A 19,359-nucleotide genomic window follows, 5' to 3' on the forward strand; every position below is an offset into this window, starting at 1 on the left:
TACCTCACAACCAAGCTCTTGTACACTACCCAGAGGTGCATGAAAAGTAGGGATGCTTCTACTTTACAGCCTTTGTGCTCTCCTTCTTGTTTGTTGGACCAGATGTAATGCAGGATGTTTATGATGGAAGCCTTGCTGTTTCTGGGAGCAGGGAAGATAAACCATGCAAGCTGCTGGCAGAAGTCAGGGAGAGAGATTTGAGCTGAGTTGCTTAGTGGGTGGTGGAAAGATTAAACCTTGTAATTGACTTTAAGCTTTGATTTCTTCTCTTTCCCTGTTTCTCCATATAAGCAAAGAAAAGTTGGAATGAAGTTTGACCATAGAGTTTTGGATAAGCAGGGATACTGCTGAAATGATTCATACATATTTCAGGCAAATATCCCCACTGAAATAAGGAGAAGCACTGAGAATGGGGTGCACAGGTAGGGACAGGCCATTCAGGAGATTGGTTCTTCACTTCTGTATCACTTTTTGTTTGGTTGGTACACTAAATACAGTTTTCCTATAGCACACACTGAGCAAGATGGAAGTAACACTGATAAAATGTGGGTGGAATGTAGGCTCTGTAGGGTTAAACTTTTAAAATTCTTGAAATACAGACCTAGGAGTTACTCTTAATGCAATTTCCATCTCTTTACCCCCTACTTGCGCCTCCAAATCAATCCCCAGTGAAATTTCTATTTTCTGTCTTGACCCTGCTCACCTTAGTGGCCACTTAGCAGAAGGGTTTCACCCACGTGTTAACTAAATTGGTCATTTTGTATGCCCTTGAATGGCATGCAACGGAAATGAGCGTGGACTCTATTAATATCTCTTACGTAAACAGAATCCATTTTATTCAGTTGTTCAGCTAATGAAGCACTGTGGGAACAAGACAGTCAGAAGCTTGGGAATTACTCTACAAGGAAGAATCTCAGTGTTTCTTGGCAAAAGATGCTTTATGCTCTAGGCTTGCTTGGTAAGAGCCAACAGTAACAAGGTCTTATTCTGGACAGGAGTTTAAATAAATAGACACTGAATGTTTCTGCCTATCTTTGAAAGCTGACACATAGAAATCCCAAAGTTTCAAAGAAGGCTTAATTTTTATCTAGTTACAGCCAGGTACTCAACTTTGGGGAGGGAGTCTAATGCAAGAAAAGAGGAGTTAGAGTCCCAAATGGGCACTTACGGAAAATTCTCTTTTCTTTATTTACTTCCAAATACTGACAAAATGGAAATATTTTTTTCTCAGTTCTTTGTCTGTCAATGTCCTTAAAATAAAAAGACATAAGGCGACTGAGGTGGCTTACTCAGCAGTAATTGGATTTCTAGCATCAGTTCCTATCAAATTTTTATAAAAGTAGCCTTAGAGCAACTGAATTGTTGTATGTGTTCATATATATATAGACTGCCTTTTTTGGGATTGTTGAAGGCTGTAATGGAGGCAATAGATGGTTTTAAATCTACAACATCATAACTTTTACAATGCCCTTTAAAATTTTTCTTGCACACTTATATTGAATGAGCGTGTTAAATGAGAACTTGTAGCTGGAAGCTCGCTATCTCCAATGCTGTGTCACGTGCAGGTGAGCCCACACCCTCATGCATCCATCTATCTAGTACCCCCCTGATGTCCGCTGATGGAGGAGAGTGGGGAGCTGGCTTCCCCAGCGGCTTCTTAGATGGGCCGAACGCTGATAGCTCTGTGAATGTGATATTAGCAGCTTAGTTTCTGTCTGTTAGACTGAAACCAGCATATATGCCATTTGATGCTGTTGCTTTGTCTCAGGAGGTGCTACTTCAAAGGTCTCTTTAGTTTCTTAAGACTGCCTCTGGCTGAATATTATTTCAGTATAAAGATAACATAATCAGAGATAAACATAAGGAAAAGATGAATGATCCTGTTTATTCTTGGGTTATTGTTGTTTGTTTTCCCTAGACTGGAAGATACAGTTAAGAAGAATTTCACGAGTGTAATCTTGCATACTAAAAACTGCTGCAGATCTGGCAGGAACTAATGCAAGAGAGGGCAGGACTCTCTGCCTTAAATCATTCTCCTTTGTGCATTATTCTTCTCCTCCCTTCATGAAATCCTATCTTCAGCCCTCTCTGTCTTTCTGTTTTAATAAAATTATGAACTATGAATTTCAAGCTTATGAGAAAAATGTGACCCAACGTATCTTTGCAGCACAGATGAAGCAGGAGCCTGTTTCTCTTGGCCTATGTTTTATAATTGCCAATTTCACAATATGTTGTTATATTATCAGTGGACATGTTAATAAGAAGCCAAGGAATTGCTGCTAAACGCATTGACCTGCACAATCAGTCTCATGGAGGAAAAAAAATCAGGATAGCTAGTCAATCTTTTGTATTCAGTACACATTGCACCATTTGACGTGCGACAGTCATCTGCTAAGACTTATATACAAATACAACAGTAAAAGAGATATCAATCTCCACAACAATACTGTAGGAAATTAGTACCACACATGCAGCACCAGTGACAAAAATGAGCCATTTATTCCCAAGTCCAAAAGTAAATGTATAACTCTGTATATGAACTGGTTTTCCTGCATCCAAACACAATAAAATGCAACCTATATTTTGTTAACTGCTCAGAATTGCATCTGGCCACCTGAAAGACGTTTCTGAGGTCTTGGAAAAGCCTATAGGAATCTGAAAAGGGCCAAAAAGGCACAAAGAAGATCTCAACAATAAGCCAATTAAAAAGCAATAAATTTTAAAACTAATTGAGAAAGTATTTAAATTACAAAATAGTCTCGATTCCCATTTCCTGGGAATGTGCACTATGCAAGGAAATAGAAGGTAATTATTCTAAGAACACCTGTGGTAAAGTCTTTAATTATAATTGTTCAGATAGAAGTTAATTAAAAGCACATCTTTAATGTAGCAGTATGGTTTTCCCTACATGCCATCATCTGGGACTGACTCTCTTCTGCCCTCTCTGTTATTTAACTGAAATAGAAACAAATAACTGTGAACACAGTTCTGACTTTCTCTTATCTGGTGAATACTGGTATGCATTCCAAGAGGGCATTGTGCAGAAGGGTGTAGTCTTTAATTTTTGCAGAAAATGAAATACTCTCTCTCACTCTTTATTGCTATTGAAAGAAGTTACAAGAGTAACTGCAAAATTTGAATTTATATGCTTTGTGGGAGCTGACTTTAGCCATGCTCCCTTTTTGCTCCTGTTTTTGTTTCCTGTTGTTTTCCACCACCACGCAGGTCAAGTGTGCCGGGAGGTATCGATATCCCTGTTGACTGTCAATCTGCTGAGACAACTTGCTCTGTAAGCTGCTGGTCTGGCATTGCACTCACAACACCTACCACGTTGCCCGAGCTCTGTGGGTTGTGGTGTTTGACCATGGAAATAATAATGTAAAGAAATAGGAGGTGGGGAGGGAGACATAAACGCAGCCATGCAGTTGAAGTCTAGTGATGAAGGTGGTGTTTAAAAGGCCCAGCAGGTTAAAACGGTTTTTCGTTAAAGAAGGAACTTTGGTGGCATTGCCTACCTGGATGGAGAACACTGACAGGCTCTCATGGCATTTTGGTAATTTACTGTGGCCTAGGAAGGAGAGCAGAGAGGACTTTTCTTGGGTTTTTTCCCAGAAGTAGTTTAAGAGTTTCTCAAAGGTGGAAAAGTTGACAGGCATTGCAATGCCTTGCAAAATCTGTGGGGTTGGAGCATGCTCCCATCCCAAACTCTTTTCTGTATCTGATGTCCACTCCCAAATACTGTGTGGTTTGTTTTGTATTTTTTTTAAGCAATGAGATCTGTTTCCAAAGCATTTCTCTGTCTCTTTCCTAAACTAGGCTACACTAGATTATTTCTAACAGACTTAATGTTTCGTTCAGTTACGGGCTTCCCAAATTAGAGTTTGGTTTATGGTGTTCAAAAACAAATCAGCCCCCACACTATTGCAGTTGCCCATGGTTTTGGTTCACAAAAAGCAGACTAGTAATGAAATGCATTCTCTTTCTGCTCCTTGCCCCCAAAAAGTCAGTTACATTGTGCTAATGACGACAATAAGACAAATCAATTCTGACGCTTATAGGTGAGATATTAGCAAGAACTTTTAAAAAGAGACTAAAGGGAAGTGTTAGAACTCCTGTGTCTTCAAAATATTTGCCTATCTTGCATGCAGTGTGCCAAAAAAATTGTGCCCTGTGAGACAACGTGTCAGTTGAAATTTGAGGTAGTAAGCTGACTTCCAGGCAAGCTTGAACAGTAACTGAATGGGACAAAGACTTCCTCGATGTATGGGGTTTATTATAAAGCTATTGTGCAGCAGGTATTTGAAAGCTTCTCACTACAAGTCTATGAGGAGCCAGAGGTGCTAGGATGATGCAATCAATGAGTCTTTCTGGGGAAGTAAACCCTCAAAAGATGCTTTCTGAGCAGCACAATGAAGTGGTATTGCAGTATTTCATATTGCGGGTCTGAATTTGGGCAGGGAGGAAGGAACCAGGCCAGAGCAGTAAGGTAACATTTATATAAAACGAGTTTTTAATATGCATCAAACAGAACAAGAAAAAAATTGGAGAAATTATTATAGACACATTTAATCAGGGTAAATATAAAGCCTTTTTTAGGAGTTGAGAGTGTATTATCCTGCTGGTATGCATCAGTGGAGAGACATGCTGAATTCACAGTTAGATCAGTTTCAGGAGTTACTTGATAATGCAGTGGACGATGCCTGGTTTTTACCAACTCTCTGAGTGAGGTTTTTAAAGTTGAGAATGTCTGTTTCTGTTAAATGAATAAACATTTTAAAATTTTGGCATGTGTGTGTTTTCACAAACCTTCTGCCTAATTAAAAATAATATGCCATTACATTTTTATCAACTGAGATAAACTCAGGCTGCAGCAAATTGGTATTCTATTATAATTCCAGGAAAGCTAGACTTATCTGTTCTGGCCCTAGAATGAGGCAGAAAATACAGTAAAAACCTAAAATATCTGTGCCTACTAACTTCCAGTATTCTGTACAGAAGATCCATTAATAAATTTTGAGATCAAAGTTGAAGACTTAACTGATTGTGATAGTGAATACTTAAATATCCTCCTTTTCAAGAGTTATTAGTACTAATCTGTTTCTTTCATAATTTTATTTTTGCAAAAGTCTTTTTTTCAAGCTTAATTACATTTCTTAGGCGTAAAATCATGGATGTCTCTGCTCAAATTCTCATAAGTTCTCTAAAAAAAGGTGAATTCTCAATAGCAAATGGCACACTAATATTGCGTTCTGATTAAAATGGAAACAGAATATTGCATTTGAGTAGTGAATTATGTAGGTTACTGTTCTAAGGTACACTTTACTTTCTTTCGTACTAAAACAATTCAGTTCAAAACCATCTTGTTGGTGAAGCAGGTATCATTACCATGGCTGATTTATTTAGTACAGTCTTGAGGATATATGGCTTCAGATCATTAAATGACTATCAAACGTAGTAATGAAATAGCTTTGAGAGACAGTACTAAACATCTATAACCATTACTGGGCATTACAGTATAATTTTGATAAAAGAAAAAAGAAACTGAAGTTTATAGTGGTTCTTGTATATTACATACTTAGAGAAGATGCATATATTTAAAAAATATGTAAATGAATACATATATTGTTGAGCTCTGTTTATATTTTGAATGCAAATTCTAGCTCCTTGTTCTTGGAAGTGTCAAGACAGCTGGAGAGTAGTTGAACCAAGCAATGCCAGATATTGACTCAGGTTTACTGTACCAATAAGAAGCCCATTTTGTTTTCTCCCTGTAGCAGGTGATCTCTCAAAAGTTATGTTTTAATAAATCATCACATGGGTTTTCTCACACCAGCTCATTCTGCTGTGAATTTTGAGATACTGTATTCGGTGGTGTGTGCAACCTTTCTTTGAGACTTTGCGTTATACCTTCTCCCCCAATAGCGCTCTTATGATTACTTTCTTTTAATATGAAGCTAGAAAAATATTTGTCATAGCAAAGTTTAGCAGAACAAATTCAAGAAGTTATGTCCAAAATTCCATGGGGAAGATGATGGGTTACAAGGGTGTGCATTTTTATAAAGTACTGCCTTATCTTTATACATTCCTGCCACTGGAGAGGATGAGTTTAGGACTACTTTTTTGGGTTTTTGTATAGTAGATTCTGGAGAAATGTGTCCTCAATGTCAACATTCAAAGGAGTAGCATGTTCTCTGCTGGCCTTCTGCTGCATCGTCAGAAAAGGGAGATACTTTTTAGGGAAAGCTGCGTGGATGAAGGACGCTTTTACCTAGGGCCATTGGTGGGAAATCTGCAGAACTGATGAACAGAGACCCTTTAATTTACAGTAGACTCCCCTGAACCTCTCCAAAATTAAAACTCCTGACACCTTTTAATATTTCTTTCTTTGTGATTGAACAGGGGTAGGTAAAGTCGTTAGTATACAACCTTCAGGGCAAAATTTACCCCTTAGTACTTATTTTGTGACTTGCATTTTCAAAGGAGCTTGGAAATTTCACTCGTATTAGAAAACTTGTGGTTATAGAAAATGTGAAATTTTTCTTATGTACTGCCTAGGTGCACTGATTGAAATTAACCTTTTGCATTGCAGTTTTTTACTTAAAATAGCCTCAGGTACTGACAAACAAATGGCTTCTCTTTGGCATATTTTACCCTCCACTTGAATACCAACTTGGTCAAATGCAATATGCAATAGCTTCGTGAACCATCCCGCAGTGGTTTAGCTATTACTGGAAGAAGTACAAATATCTAGAGCCAAAGCCTAACTTTAAAACGGAAAAAAAAAGATAAATTTCAATGTATTTGTGTGTTTTTGTCAGATACACAATGTTATTTCTTTTGCAGGCTTGTTGTCCTTTTCTGTAGCTCCAGACTCCTTGGCTGCAGTGAACGCGGTTTTTAAATTGTTGAAAGAGTTGCTAATTAGAGCAATTTCTCATACTAACTAACTGCAAAGATCCCTGTAGAAACCCTTGTTCTTGTGCAGAAATCCATGTGCAATTAAAAAGCAGTTATGTATGTTTAAGGTATAGTGAAGTTAACAATGAAGCTGTGTTTGCTATGTATTGTTCATAGCTGTGCCAATTCTAAAGAGAGGGGTTTTTTTTCTTTGCTAGTATTGTAAAGTTCGGGAATAAAACACTAAGTGACCCTTGTTGAAAACGTTTCAGCGAAGACCATGCAGTGTTTAAAAGGTGATCTTCCTAGAGGGAGTTTGAACAAAAATAATGCTGACCTCTTAACCTAGGGGAACTATAGTCACTGCGGAGAAAGAGGGATCCCTGGGTTCAGTCCCCAAATGTTTAACAAAATATTGGACCAAGGCCAGAATAAAATAAGGCAGCTGCATCAAGTGGGATGAAATGCACTTACCCGCTGGAGTTTGCACTGGCACATTCCTGGGGAGAGGAGGGAATTGCACCTAGCTTTCCTATCCTGAGCGAGTACTGCAGGCACAGAGCGATGGGAACTGACTGGTTTAGGATTGTAGAATAACTCGGGATAGAAGAGACCTCAGGAGGTCCTAATCATCTGCCCAGCAGTAGTTTCCCTTCTCCCAGAGTGTCTGCAATGTTGAGATAGGTATATTGGTTGGTAAATCCAGCACACTGCAGTGCTGAAAAGCGAGAACCGGTACCTTTGGGGATCAAGATTAAAAACCTGCAAATCCTTATTTACAGTCAGGGAAATTTATAGTGAAACTGGAAACTATATGCACGTTTTAGGGGAGGAGAGCAAAGAAAGAAAGAGAAAAGGCTTGGGTTTCCAGGTTGGCATTCTCACATACTAAAGAGCTGTATCTAAGAGCTGTTGAGCTTCCTTTTCACCTGAGCACTGTTAGTATTAGTAATGTAAATGAGTGGAAATTGTGTAGTTCAGTGCTACCCATGAAATTCCTCTTGACAGGCACTGACTACTCTGTGTGTGTGTAAGATTTAGGTCTTGCTTTATTTAACAAGGCAGTTCAGTGCTTGCCAATCTACTTAGCAAGTGCTTAGCATATTTAAGTTCTTAAAGTTAAGCACATGCCTAAGTTTTGGGGCCTAAATCAGTTTTTCATTTTTATGATAATTACTGTAAAGTTGCTTGAGGCTTGAGTTAATAGAAGGTTACTTGATCACTTTTTGTGCATGGTAAGTTCTTCCTGGGTAGCTCTGATTAGGTGTGTAGTGGCTGTTTCATTACTACGTGAAAACTACATGACAGATGTAATTACAATAACGCTTTTCTGTCTCTACTACAAAATGGTGAATATTTGTCATGTCCTGATTTTCTACATTAGGATATAGCACTGAGGCAGGAAAAATCACAGGGGATGAAAGAATAAAAAGTGAAAAGCGTAGCAAAGCCAGAATAGTTTTTCCAGTTTCCAATTACATCACTAACTGTGATGTCTGGGGTCCAGATAACACAAGATCTGATTAAAAATTCTATTATCTCTTAAAATAAATTAAGAGACTACCACTGAGGTCTTTCAAAGCTGAAACTTAGTTCAGTCTTAAATGGCAAAAGTTCCAGCTTGTTTGGGGAGAGTCTTTTAAAATCCTTCCCACTTGGCTACTTTGGTGTTTCGTATAGATACCTCCCACATTCAACTAAGAGTTCTTATTGTTTTAAATTTATATCTCCTGTTTGTTGCAATGTTTACCAATTACAGGGTTATCATAGCTCCTAAATTGTGTAAAATTGCAGGTACCCTGAGCAGAAGGGAATTTGACATATGGAATGCATGCCATCAGTGTGTAAAGCTGCAGAGCCAAGTTTTCTTGGGGAGGGGAGGTGACTGCACTCTGGCTACAGCAATGTCAGAAAGTTTGGGCTTGGGAAAGTATTCTTCTGAATCCAAGCTGAAGTGTCCCTGTTAGTTTGGATTTATTACCATTGTATAATAGTAAAGAGAAAATAAAACCCAGCACCTTTTATTGCTCCCCGCCCCCCCTTTTTTTCCGTTTTTTTTTTTCCCCCCCTCCTTTCAAAAGAGGTGCTGTGTACAGGTATGTTTTATGGTCTGGATGTTTTTTTAGTACACTTTTCCTTTATTTGTTTTTCTACTGAGGTACTGCTTTGTCATATGTAGAAAGGTGCCACTAATTTAGTGTCTATTAAAAATCATATTTTAACATTTTAAAAATTACTTTTTTTCCAGCTGTTTCTATTATGATTGTGTTAATGAGTTTCCTGCTCCCTCACATGGCTGCTAGCTAGGAAAATGATAGGGTGTGATCTTGACTAGGACAAGAAAATTATAAACACCTAAATGAACAAGAAGTGTTTTTCCTCCTGAAAATAGACATGAACAGCACAACTGAACAGTGGACCAAGCTGGTACTGAATTGAAATCCAGCCTTGTACATTTTGTTTGTTTTCTCTACACAGGAAAACAACACAGAAGATAAAGAAAGAGACAGACTCATGTTATTAAGGTAGGATGAAAGCACCCATTATTTAACTGCTTCATGGAAACTTTGGTATCTCCCTACTAATCCAGATAATATGCTCCTATAATGTAATGGTAGCTGGTTTGATGGAAGAATAACCTAAAAAGTGAAACTTCTCAAAGTCTTAACACTGATGTATATCAGCTGTAGACAGATAAATGGAGACCTAGAAGGCCAATGTCACCAGTTGACCCCCAAACAAATGTATTCTTTTGGGGGGTTGTTTGGGGTTTTTTTTTCAGTATTCCTCTAATTTTCTATTCTGCTTATATCATGGGTGACATGTTGGTATTTCCTAAGCTGCAAGGATGAAGTGCCTAGTTTCAGGAAGTGTTTCATGGGCTTGCACTGGTGTGGCAGTGCACCAGTAGGCTGGGCTACAATCAGAGTAAAATATATCAATAACTGTGTGTGCTCACTCCTGGGAAGGGGAGGGGGCTGGCAGTGAAGTCAGCATCTTCAAAGCTTCTTTTTGGAGAGGGTTGGGGTGTGCAACGACGGTGCTTTATGCAGATGGCTAAATTTTCTGGAGAGAGAAAAACTGATGTCTAAACAAAGTTGAAATCCTTTGCTGTGTTTCTGTCAGAAAAATTTGACATTTATGTCACTTGCATTTATGTAAACAAACAGTATTATGTTATGCCCCAATTCTAGATTTCCTTGCATAATTTCTCCAGCATTTGACTTGTCTGACCACAGGAGCATAGCTTAGCCAAAAACTTTTTTAAGGGACTATTTTTACCCATAAGGCTTAAAAATACAGTAATCCGCTCCCACCCCTATTTGCATTTTGGAGTAGAAATTCATGGACTAAGCTAATAGCCACTGGAAAATCATGGTACACGTCCCAGTCTTTTACATTTTGTGTGTTTTGTTCTGAGATTTCACTGAAACACTGTAACGGAGGCCAAGTTTATTGTGCTCTGCAGTGCAAAAGACAAGGAAAAGATATTATGGTTCAGGGCAACTTCAAGTATTTCCCAGATATTTTGTAATGCCAGACACTGCTGAAGTATCCCACTTAATATTCTGCTAGCTTTGCCAGAAATACAGCAGATTAATAAACCACAATAGTTAGGAAATAGCTTTCTGAGAGAACTAGGAAAGATAATTCAAGGTTTTAGACAAAGCTATTGAAGCAGAGACAAGCTGGCATTTCCCAAAAGCTAATCAAATACTACTAGAGCAATAGGGGAGTACAATACATCATTTGGGAGACAAAAGTCAAGGGAGAAGATTTCAAAAGATACTATCTCTTATTTGCCAGCAGATAGTACCTCCCAAAGTTGAGACTTTATCACCATAGAAATTACAAAGCACTGTTGAAATAATCATCTGTTCTGTGAGAGGGTATCTTCTAAATCATACTGATTGCTTAGGTCTGTGGAGGACTTGCGTGTAGTCCTAACTCATTTCTGGATCTGAGATACAGTATCAAGTTCAGGAGATAATATGAATTCTGGGCATTTTTTCTACATTTTTTGTCATAATGGAACAACTGGCAATTGTTTTTTTTTTCTGATCACACTGAATTTAAGTCCTTCCTATCTTACACAATTGGTAAGTAATGGTTTGGATGTTCATCCAGGTTATAAAGCAGCTGAATTTCAGTATCTGCAATGAAAAAAATTTAAAAAGAGTAAAAAAAAAAAAAGTGTGTCTGTGAATGTATTTTATAAACACTGGGTCATATAAACAGGGAGACTGGAAATGCTCAGCTTCAACCTTACTGGAATTAAGGCATTCTTCTCAGAGATTTAAATTAAAATCCCTTTGGACACAGAGTGAAATTAAAGCCAAGTTTTCTATCTCGAGTTTGTGCCATATGTTGGATTTAAAAAAAAAAGTCGTCTCATGCTCAAATATTTTTTTTGTAAATCCGTCTGCCATGATTTTGTCTTGCTAACTCAAATTTCTGCAGAAAATTAAAACCTAATTTATGTCTCCTCAGGACAGCCAGATTTGCATTTCTTAGAGAACTTAATATTCACTGGTGTTCATTCTTTTACAACCAAGGTCTGATGAAGATCAGCAAAAGGCAATTCTTTCAGGAAAATGAATTTGACTATGCCTGTCTTGGAAGCAGTGCTTTATTATTTGTTTAATAATAATCAAGCAAGTGGGCCAGTTGCTGGTGTGAACTTCCCCAACTGTTTGCTTTCATTTAAACAAAACTAGGTAAACACTGATGGTAAATACTCACTTTGCAAACCCTCAGGCCATTCAAAGGTACCAGTTATGAAGCTGTAACCCCAGCTGTTTGTTACTGCCACTCTGCTGGAGCAAAAACGCATAGTAATTTGCTTCTAGCAAAATAAGATGAACTAAGCATTTGACCATTTAATTTGAATTAGCATGGCACGTTCTTGTCTGAGCAGAGAACGGAGCACCTGAATGAAGCAACCCGACCTCCAGCAAGCAGTGACACTACTTGTGTTCAGCAACATTGTTGGTTTAAAAAAATTATCCAGTGCCACAAGAAAGTCCCTTATGAAACCAGCTCTTAGATGTGGCAATCTGCCACCCAAAAGATACGTACTACATAAAGACAAATACTTATGAAATAAATATGTAGAAGAGATAGCCATAGCCTCAGCCTGCTGTGATGGGAATAGGTATTGGAATTAAGAAACCTGCTGGATGTACTGCGAAGCTTACTGATTCAGAACCAGGGTCTTGGTATTTGGTTACCAAAAAATGACCTTTCTGTTAGGACTAAGCACAATTAGGTGCTACCCAGTTTCTCAGTAAATACATCAGTAAAGAAAAGCATTATCGAGATTACATGACTGGAAAGGACAGTTAATCTACTTCAGCTTTCCAAAATTCATGGCTAGCTCTGAACTGAGAGTAAGACTAATTACCATGCACCTGCCTTCCCGTCACTGACCTTAAATGTGTTATTTGTTGTTCAGTATGCCTATATGGTGTTGCTAGTTTCTTTTATAATATAAGCAGTTTCAGATAAAACAGGATGATGGTTCCCTTTTTCAGCTACTTACTGCATTTTTTCTATCCTATGGTCTTTTATTATGGAATTAAAACTTGTCCTGATAATTTAACTCTTATCAAATTCCTTTTGGCATGGAAAAGTGAGGATGACTCACACTGTTGATTAACAAGATAAACTTCTGTTACTTTAATTTTGTGTAAGAGGAGTTGTCTTTCATTTGGTTGGTTTAGTGTCATGGCCTTTTAAAGTAAATCAGTGTGCTACCACAAGATACCTATTAACTGATTTTCTGTTTTGTTTCATAGAGGCTTAGCTTGATTGCATACGCAAATCTGTCAGCTTGGGAATCTGATACACAGAAATGTGTTTGATAGATGTCTATCAGTATGCTAAAATGGGCAATTTTAACCCCTTTAAATTAAGTTTGTTATTAAGGGCAAATAAAAGTGTCTGTCTCAGGATGTTTTTCTTTCAGTAACAATTATGGCAGATTCATCCTCTTGGACTCTGTTGTTACTTCTTTTCATGTAAAAGCTAATTGTTAAATAGAATTAGATTTACCATCTCTGCGGGCTAGATTCAAGGATAACTGCAGCTATCCTTGAACCCCACGGCACCACACTATAGCAGGGTAGTGTCACTAGTCTGAATGTTCGTGATGCTGTTGAATCTAGTAGGCACAAGTAGAACTGTTATTGTTATGGGAAACTGGTCTTTTGTCCTGCCTAACTCCATTATACACCTCCCAATGCCAATATGTTGCCTTTTTTGAAAGAGAGCTTAGAGGATAAAATATTAGCGATATCACACTGACATGCCTTGTCCCACCTATCAAGAAAGTTTTGTTAGGAACTGTCTACAGATTAACAAACTAGCAAGTCTACAAAGAAAAGTTTGAAACGGATAAAGTGTGTTTTGAAGTAAGGGATCACAAGGCTGATGTTTTATTTCCCTCCTTCACTCTCCTAATATGCTTTTCATAAAATATACAAATGCAATGACAATTTATAATGAAGATCAAAGATGGAAAAATTGACGAGCAAAGGCAAGTGTGTAATAAAAGTTTTCAGAGTATTTTTTCTCTGATCAGATTTTTTTCTGGTCATACTTTATATTTTAAACTGAATTTTTTTGTCTTTGATTCAGAAAAGTTGGCCAAGGTTTGGAAATCTGTGGCTATGTAGTAGGCTTGAGATACCAATGCCTCTTGCAGTACACAGAAATTATTTTTTGGTGTTTTTTTTCTCATGTACAGAATACAGGAAATGAAAAATTTGGTTTTGATATTTTCTTGGTAGTGAGGTCAATGATGAAGACATATTAATCAGCAAATGCTCTTGGCTTTGTTTTAGTCTCACAAGTACCCTTTTTACATTCTCTAGGCGAGAGTTTTAAAGAAATCCAGTTTTACATGTCTGTCCACATGCATGCTCATGTACACAGGCTTACTTTGGTATTAGCTAAAGTAATGTAAAATTCTACATGATGATTTTTCCTTTGGTTTTGAGAGTACCTCTAGTTTTTCTCCCACTTTTCCTCCTTGTTATGAATTAAACCAAAATAAACGTGGTTAAGGGACAGTGCATCCACACAGCCTGTTGTACTAGCTTAGCTAAATCAGCTTAATAGTACTTCCCCATAGTGTGTGTGTGCACCCTTACTCCCGAGTAATGTGTAATGTGGTGTGCTACCACTGTTTCAGCTCCCTCAGACCCATTTAGAAAGACCTGTTTTCGTTGCTGCTACTGCTAATCCACTGTTTACACTAATCTTTTTTACCTTTTTTTTTTTTCCCCACAGTAATATTGTTAACACTAATTCTTTCTGTTTACACAATCAGGCTGATCAAGAGAATGCCTGTAGGCACTTAGGGATAGATCTGGACTAAGGAGATGCAGGCACATCTTCTCTAATAGATCAACATGAATGATTATAGCCAATGAGAAACACTTTGCAGAGTCAACTCAGTTCTGCCCCATCCATGTGTGTGTGCACTTTGGAGTCCTATGTATTGATATAGGGTACGCAGCGGAGAATATTTCAAGTAGTTTTGATGAGGACTCAGGCATAAATGATGGGACTACTCTTTTTAAGTAGGCATTATGCCAAATGTCAAGCTTTCATTTTTAACTTTCACCATTGAAAAGAAAAGGGAAGGAAATGTTGAGTGTTTTCCAAATGAAAGAGAATAGTCCTCATCCAGTCTCTAGCAAAATTAAATCCAGTAACAACTGACATGCATGCAAAATCGTTGGGAAGTGTTGCTGGCAATCATTGTAAATTGTAGTTCAGTGGGTTCATTCTCAGCATTCGGGGTTTGACAGTAGAACGCTACAGAAGCTTTAGGTTACCATATTTTAATCTGCCAGTATAATTCACTGAATTTCCCTCATTTCCCCTTAAAAGCAGGCATTAAAATTTGCTAACGTTTCACCCTTTCTTCAGGGAGCATGACAGACTGAGGAAATAGCAGTTTTCCAGAATTTATGCCACAGCAAAGTTTTACCCTAATTGCTGTCAAGTAGCTTATTTTTCTTACAGCTGTAAAGCAGTTGTCTGTATCTTGGTATAACTAGTACTACAGTAAACTGAATGAGGCAAGTCCTAATATCCCTGAAAGCTGAAACAACTTTGAGGATCGTGAGTCATATCAGCTGCGTGGGTGGAGCTGGAGAAAAAGAATTACATGAAGTGTTTCCCTATTGATTTCTTACGAAAATAGAATTTATTTAATTTAAGAGCTTTGGGTAGTCTATGTAAAAAGAGAAGTCAGTCCAGTTTACACTAGGGACAGTATTCACCTATTCAGATGGAGAATTCCTCCCAGGTCTGAGGCTGGGCTTGCTTTACTTCCAATTTACACAGTCCATCTCATACCAAACAGCAACGTTTCAGTGCTGGCGTATCTGGGCACCTTTCTAAACTGCTCTGGAATAACAGGGCTGCATTTCTGATCCAGCTGGCGATGTGTCTTGACTGGGAACTGAATAGGATCACTTTGGGTGTAGATACTTAGAGTGAAAAGTGTATAAACCACCACAGAGAACCATTTTGTATTAAAAAAACAGGGGGGTTTTCCTAACTTGAGGTAACTGGTAACTGTCACTTGTTTGAGTGTTACCTATACTAGTATAACTCCAGATTGTATTTCTATTCAGAAATGTTTTATGATGGTATTTAACTTGCTAAGCTAAAATTGCATTTGCTCTTAGCTCTTGATAGTTGTTCTTAGGGGATAAAATTCTTTTCCAGAGAAACTATAAGCCAGATATGTCAATGAGAGAAAAAATGCAGGAGAATGGAATCAAGAAGCATGTTCTCAAGTCAGAGCCCTTGTTGAGAAGAACAGATTTCAAACATATGTTAAATATACTTTAAATTATAGACGTAGATTCCTCTGTCTGTAACTTCAAATACCTTTAAGCCTTTTTTTCTTCTAAATTTTTCTCTCTTCAACTGTTGCTGAATCAAACAAAATCTGCCTGTGGTGTGAGAATTGCTAATTGGGCTTTCTAATTACCATAAAATTTGTCAGTGCTTTATAAAGCATGTTGCTGTTGTGTGCTGTAGTGATAATGTAATTAAAGCATATGCGAAATATATAAATAGCCAACTCTTTTTGCATGTACTATTCCTATCTGTGGGCCAGCTCTTGGCTTCAGAGATAGGGTCATTCTGGTGTTAATGGGCAGTACAAAGGCATGAGGAGCAGGGGGGAGGGAAGGCTGAATGCCTGGTTCTTTATGCACCATTCCTGCCAGTGTAAGCAGCTATGGTAATGCAGCCTGGCTCTGCTTTTGGAGCAGTTCCTTAGCTTTAGAGAGATAATGAGTAAATCTTTCTTCACACAGGAAGGGTATGAAAGTGTCTCAGAGCTGATTTTATTTGCTGCTGAAACAAGGTTAAAAAGCAGAACACTGCAACTAATTGAATTTATCAGCTTCCTACCCTAGCTTCAACATCTTACACTTCTCATGATTCTGACTGCATGGGAAAGGTGGTATGCAAAGATTTTTTCATAAAATGAGCACTGTCAATATGGAATATTTTAGGTTTTGTTTTTAGTTTTATGGTCAAATATGTTTTGCACTTTATGTGGTCTGTTATTTTGAGAAATATTGAAGACCTGTATTGTCCATTGACTTTGTTACTGTCCTGCAGATATATCTTTGACAATGGCTGAGCCTGGAAAAGAACAGATTATGAATTTGACTTTCTCAGAAACAGCACTTAAGATCTGTGGTTTTCTTCTAGTGTGACATTAATGCTGTTTGTGGCACAGCAGGACTGTCAAGAGAATTTGAAAATTAGAGGATATGAATCATCATATAAACAGTGGTAATGTTATTTTCCATGGCTACTGGTCCGTGATGTAACTCTGGATCAGATTTTGCTTTATTACTGAGAAAAGAAATTCAGTGGGTTTGGGAAAGAATTTCTCAAAGTATCTCTCTGATACTCCTTGATGCTTTCTTTGATACCACAAGCCATTTAGCTGTTTAATTCATTTTAATTATTTTGGAGTATCATAGAATCATAGATTAGCAGGTTGGAAGGGACCTCAAGAATCATCTGGTCCAACGTTTCTTGGCAAAAGCACGGTCTAGACAAGATGGCCCAGCACCTTGTCCAGCTGAATCTTAAAACTGTCCAATGTTGGGTGTGAGAAATAAGTTCCAATCCGAATGAAATGGGCTCAGGCAGAATCCTCTGTGAAGCACATTTTTATTCACGTTCTTGCAAGAGCGTGTGACCTAGCAAGTAGGCACCCTTTCAGTTCTTGAAACACACCTTTTTATTTCCTAATCCCGGCCGAATTTTTCCCTCCCCTGTTTCCCACTGGTTAGGTACTCCAGGGTTCACAGTCTGTCCGAAGCGCCTAAAATTCTTCCCAGATGTCCTGCCTCTGTTTACTTCTCTTTATGCTACACCTAAAGGGATTATCTGACTATTTTATTTCTTTCCTTTTTGGTAAAAAAATTGCTCAATATCATTAGCCCTGGTTAAATGTTTGACTACCCTTCTAGACACTAATCCAGTAGGAATCAGTTTGTCCTTTTGTCTGTGTGATAAGAGATGTTCTACAAGCCTTTGCTGGAGCCTCTTTGTCTTAGTCATTCCCTTGTCGTGCCACCTCTGATGGAAACGGCTTTTCTCCTCTGCAAAAGCAATACCTGCTTTTCTTACATGGGGAATCCACCACTTCACTGGGGGGATGATTCCAGTGGCCGATTTATCTCATTGTGAAAAATTTTCCTCTTATGTCCAGTTGGAATCTCCCCAGGAGTAACTTGTACCCATTACGCCTTGTCTTTTCCATGTGACCCCTTGTAAATTGGGAGTCTCCATCTTCTGTGCAGCCACCCTTTAAATACTGGAACATGGTGATAAGGTCCTCCTTAAGCCTTCTTTTCTCAAGGCCGAACGAACACCCAATTCTCTCAGCCTTTCCTCATGTGTCAGGCTTCCCAGTCCTTTGATCATCTTGGTGGCCCTTCTCTGGACCCTCTCCAGCCTGTCCACATCTTTTTTGGATAGTGGGGACCAAAACTGAACACGGTATTCCAGGTGTGGCCTGACAAGTGCTGAGTAGAGTGGGATAATGACTTCTTTATCTCTGCTGGTGATGCCCTTGTTGATGCAACCCAGCGTCCTGTTGGCTTTCTTTGCTGCAGCAGCGCACTGTTCACCCATATCGAGCTTGTCCACCAGGACCCCCAGGTCCCTTTCCACAGAGCTGCTCGCCAGCCAGCTAGATCCCAGTCTGTGCTGCACTCCTGGATGATGTTTTCCCAGGAGCAAGACCTTACATTTGTCCCTGTTGAACTTCATAAGGTTCTTGTTAGCCCAGTCTTCCAGCCTATCCAGGTCTTCCTGCAGGGGGGCTGTCCCTTCCGCAGTGTCCACTTCCCCATTCAGTTTGGTAATTCAGTAGTCGAGAGTAACGGCGCAAAAACCTGAAAAAAAACCCTCTTTGCACAGGAGAGCAGAAATGCTAGTTATTTTTTGCAACATATCGCGAAACATTTCCAGAGAGGATGGACATGGCCGGAAAAGATTTTCCTGTTCATTTCTTTCAGATTGACAAAGAGGGGTCATTAGGCCCACTAATTAATTGTCAGGTTTCATGAAATATTCCGAACCTAGAGTTTGAAGGCACTTCTAAACCACTAGCAATATACAAAGCCTCTGATTTTGCCTTATATTTCATTAAACAATTAGTAATTTGCTCTAATATTTCAACTTGAAATGCTTCAACTTTGAAATGCTATATGTTTGACTCTCTTGTGATCTGAAGATTCAATTATTGTTAACTTCAACGAAGTAACTGAATTAATTTTTTGCTCTTTATGAAGTAGTGAAATAATTTTGGTGGCTAACGAAAATATTATTCAGTGTTGCTTTTCACCACACAGTCCTGAACATTTATGACAAAATGTTTCTGGGGGTAAATAAAAGGATGAAGTCTATAATGTTTTGATACAACCAATGGGGAATGCTGTGGAGGCTGTTTCTAATTAATGGGGCAACCTTTTTCTTTTACCACTTAGATGGTTTGAAGGCAATGTTTTTATTCTGCAGAGAAGGCTCAGAGAACTTTTGTTACTAAGTCAGTGTTCCAATACCCTCTTGTCACATGCCAGGCTTTTCCCTGGAAGGAATGAGGGAAAGCATTTGTAAAAGTCCAGACTCCTGGTGTGAGAAAAAGGGACCTCTTTCAATATATGTTTTGTGCAATGGATGATCCATGCTGTAAGACTTCTGTGCAGATGGCATAGCTGCGGGCAAAACAAGAGGGCTTGGGTTGTGATATGCATTTACATCTTTTGGTGTTGAGTAAAGGATTAATGTCCCTGGCACAACTATGTGTAGCACTCACGCTTGACCCTTGCCCCTCGCCAGGTCCTTGGGTGTGCAGAGGCTTCCAGTTTTGGTCTCTTTAGGTTGTCTGTAATTCACCTAGACTTC

General features: G+C 38.5%; 1 protein-coding gene across 5 annotated transcripts in view; it reads left to right on the forward strand.

Moving 5' to 3' along the window:
- Window positions 1–19,359, forward strand: part of FAM13C (family with sequence similarity 13 member C) — a 133,532-nt gene that overhangs the window by 25,607 nt on the left and 88,566 nt on the right. For all 5 annotated transcript variants that reach the window (XM_074590406.1, XM_074590408.1, XM_074590409.1 and 2 more), the window contains exon 6: window positions 9,376–9,422. In XM_074590406.1, coding sequence (XP_074446507.1) covers window positions 9,376–9,422 — 47 coding nt within the window. The remainder of the gene's footprint in view (window positions 1–9,375; window positions 9,423–19,359) is intronic.

Source organism: Larus michahellis, chromosome 6 (genome assembly GCF_964199755.1).
Source record: "Larus michahellis chromosome 6, bLarMic1.1, whole genome shotgun sequence".
NCBI lineage: Eukaryota > Metazoa > Chordata > Aves > Charadriiformes > Laridae > Larus > Larus michahellis.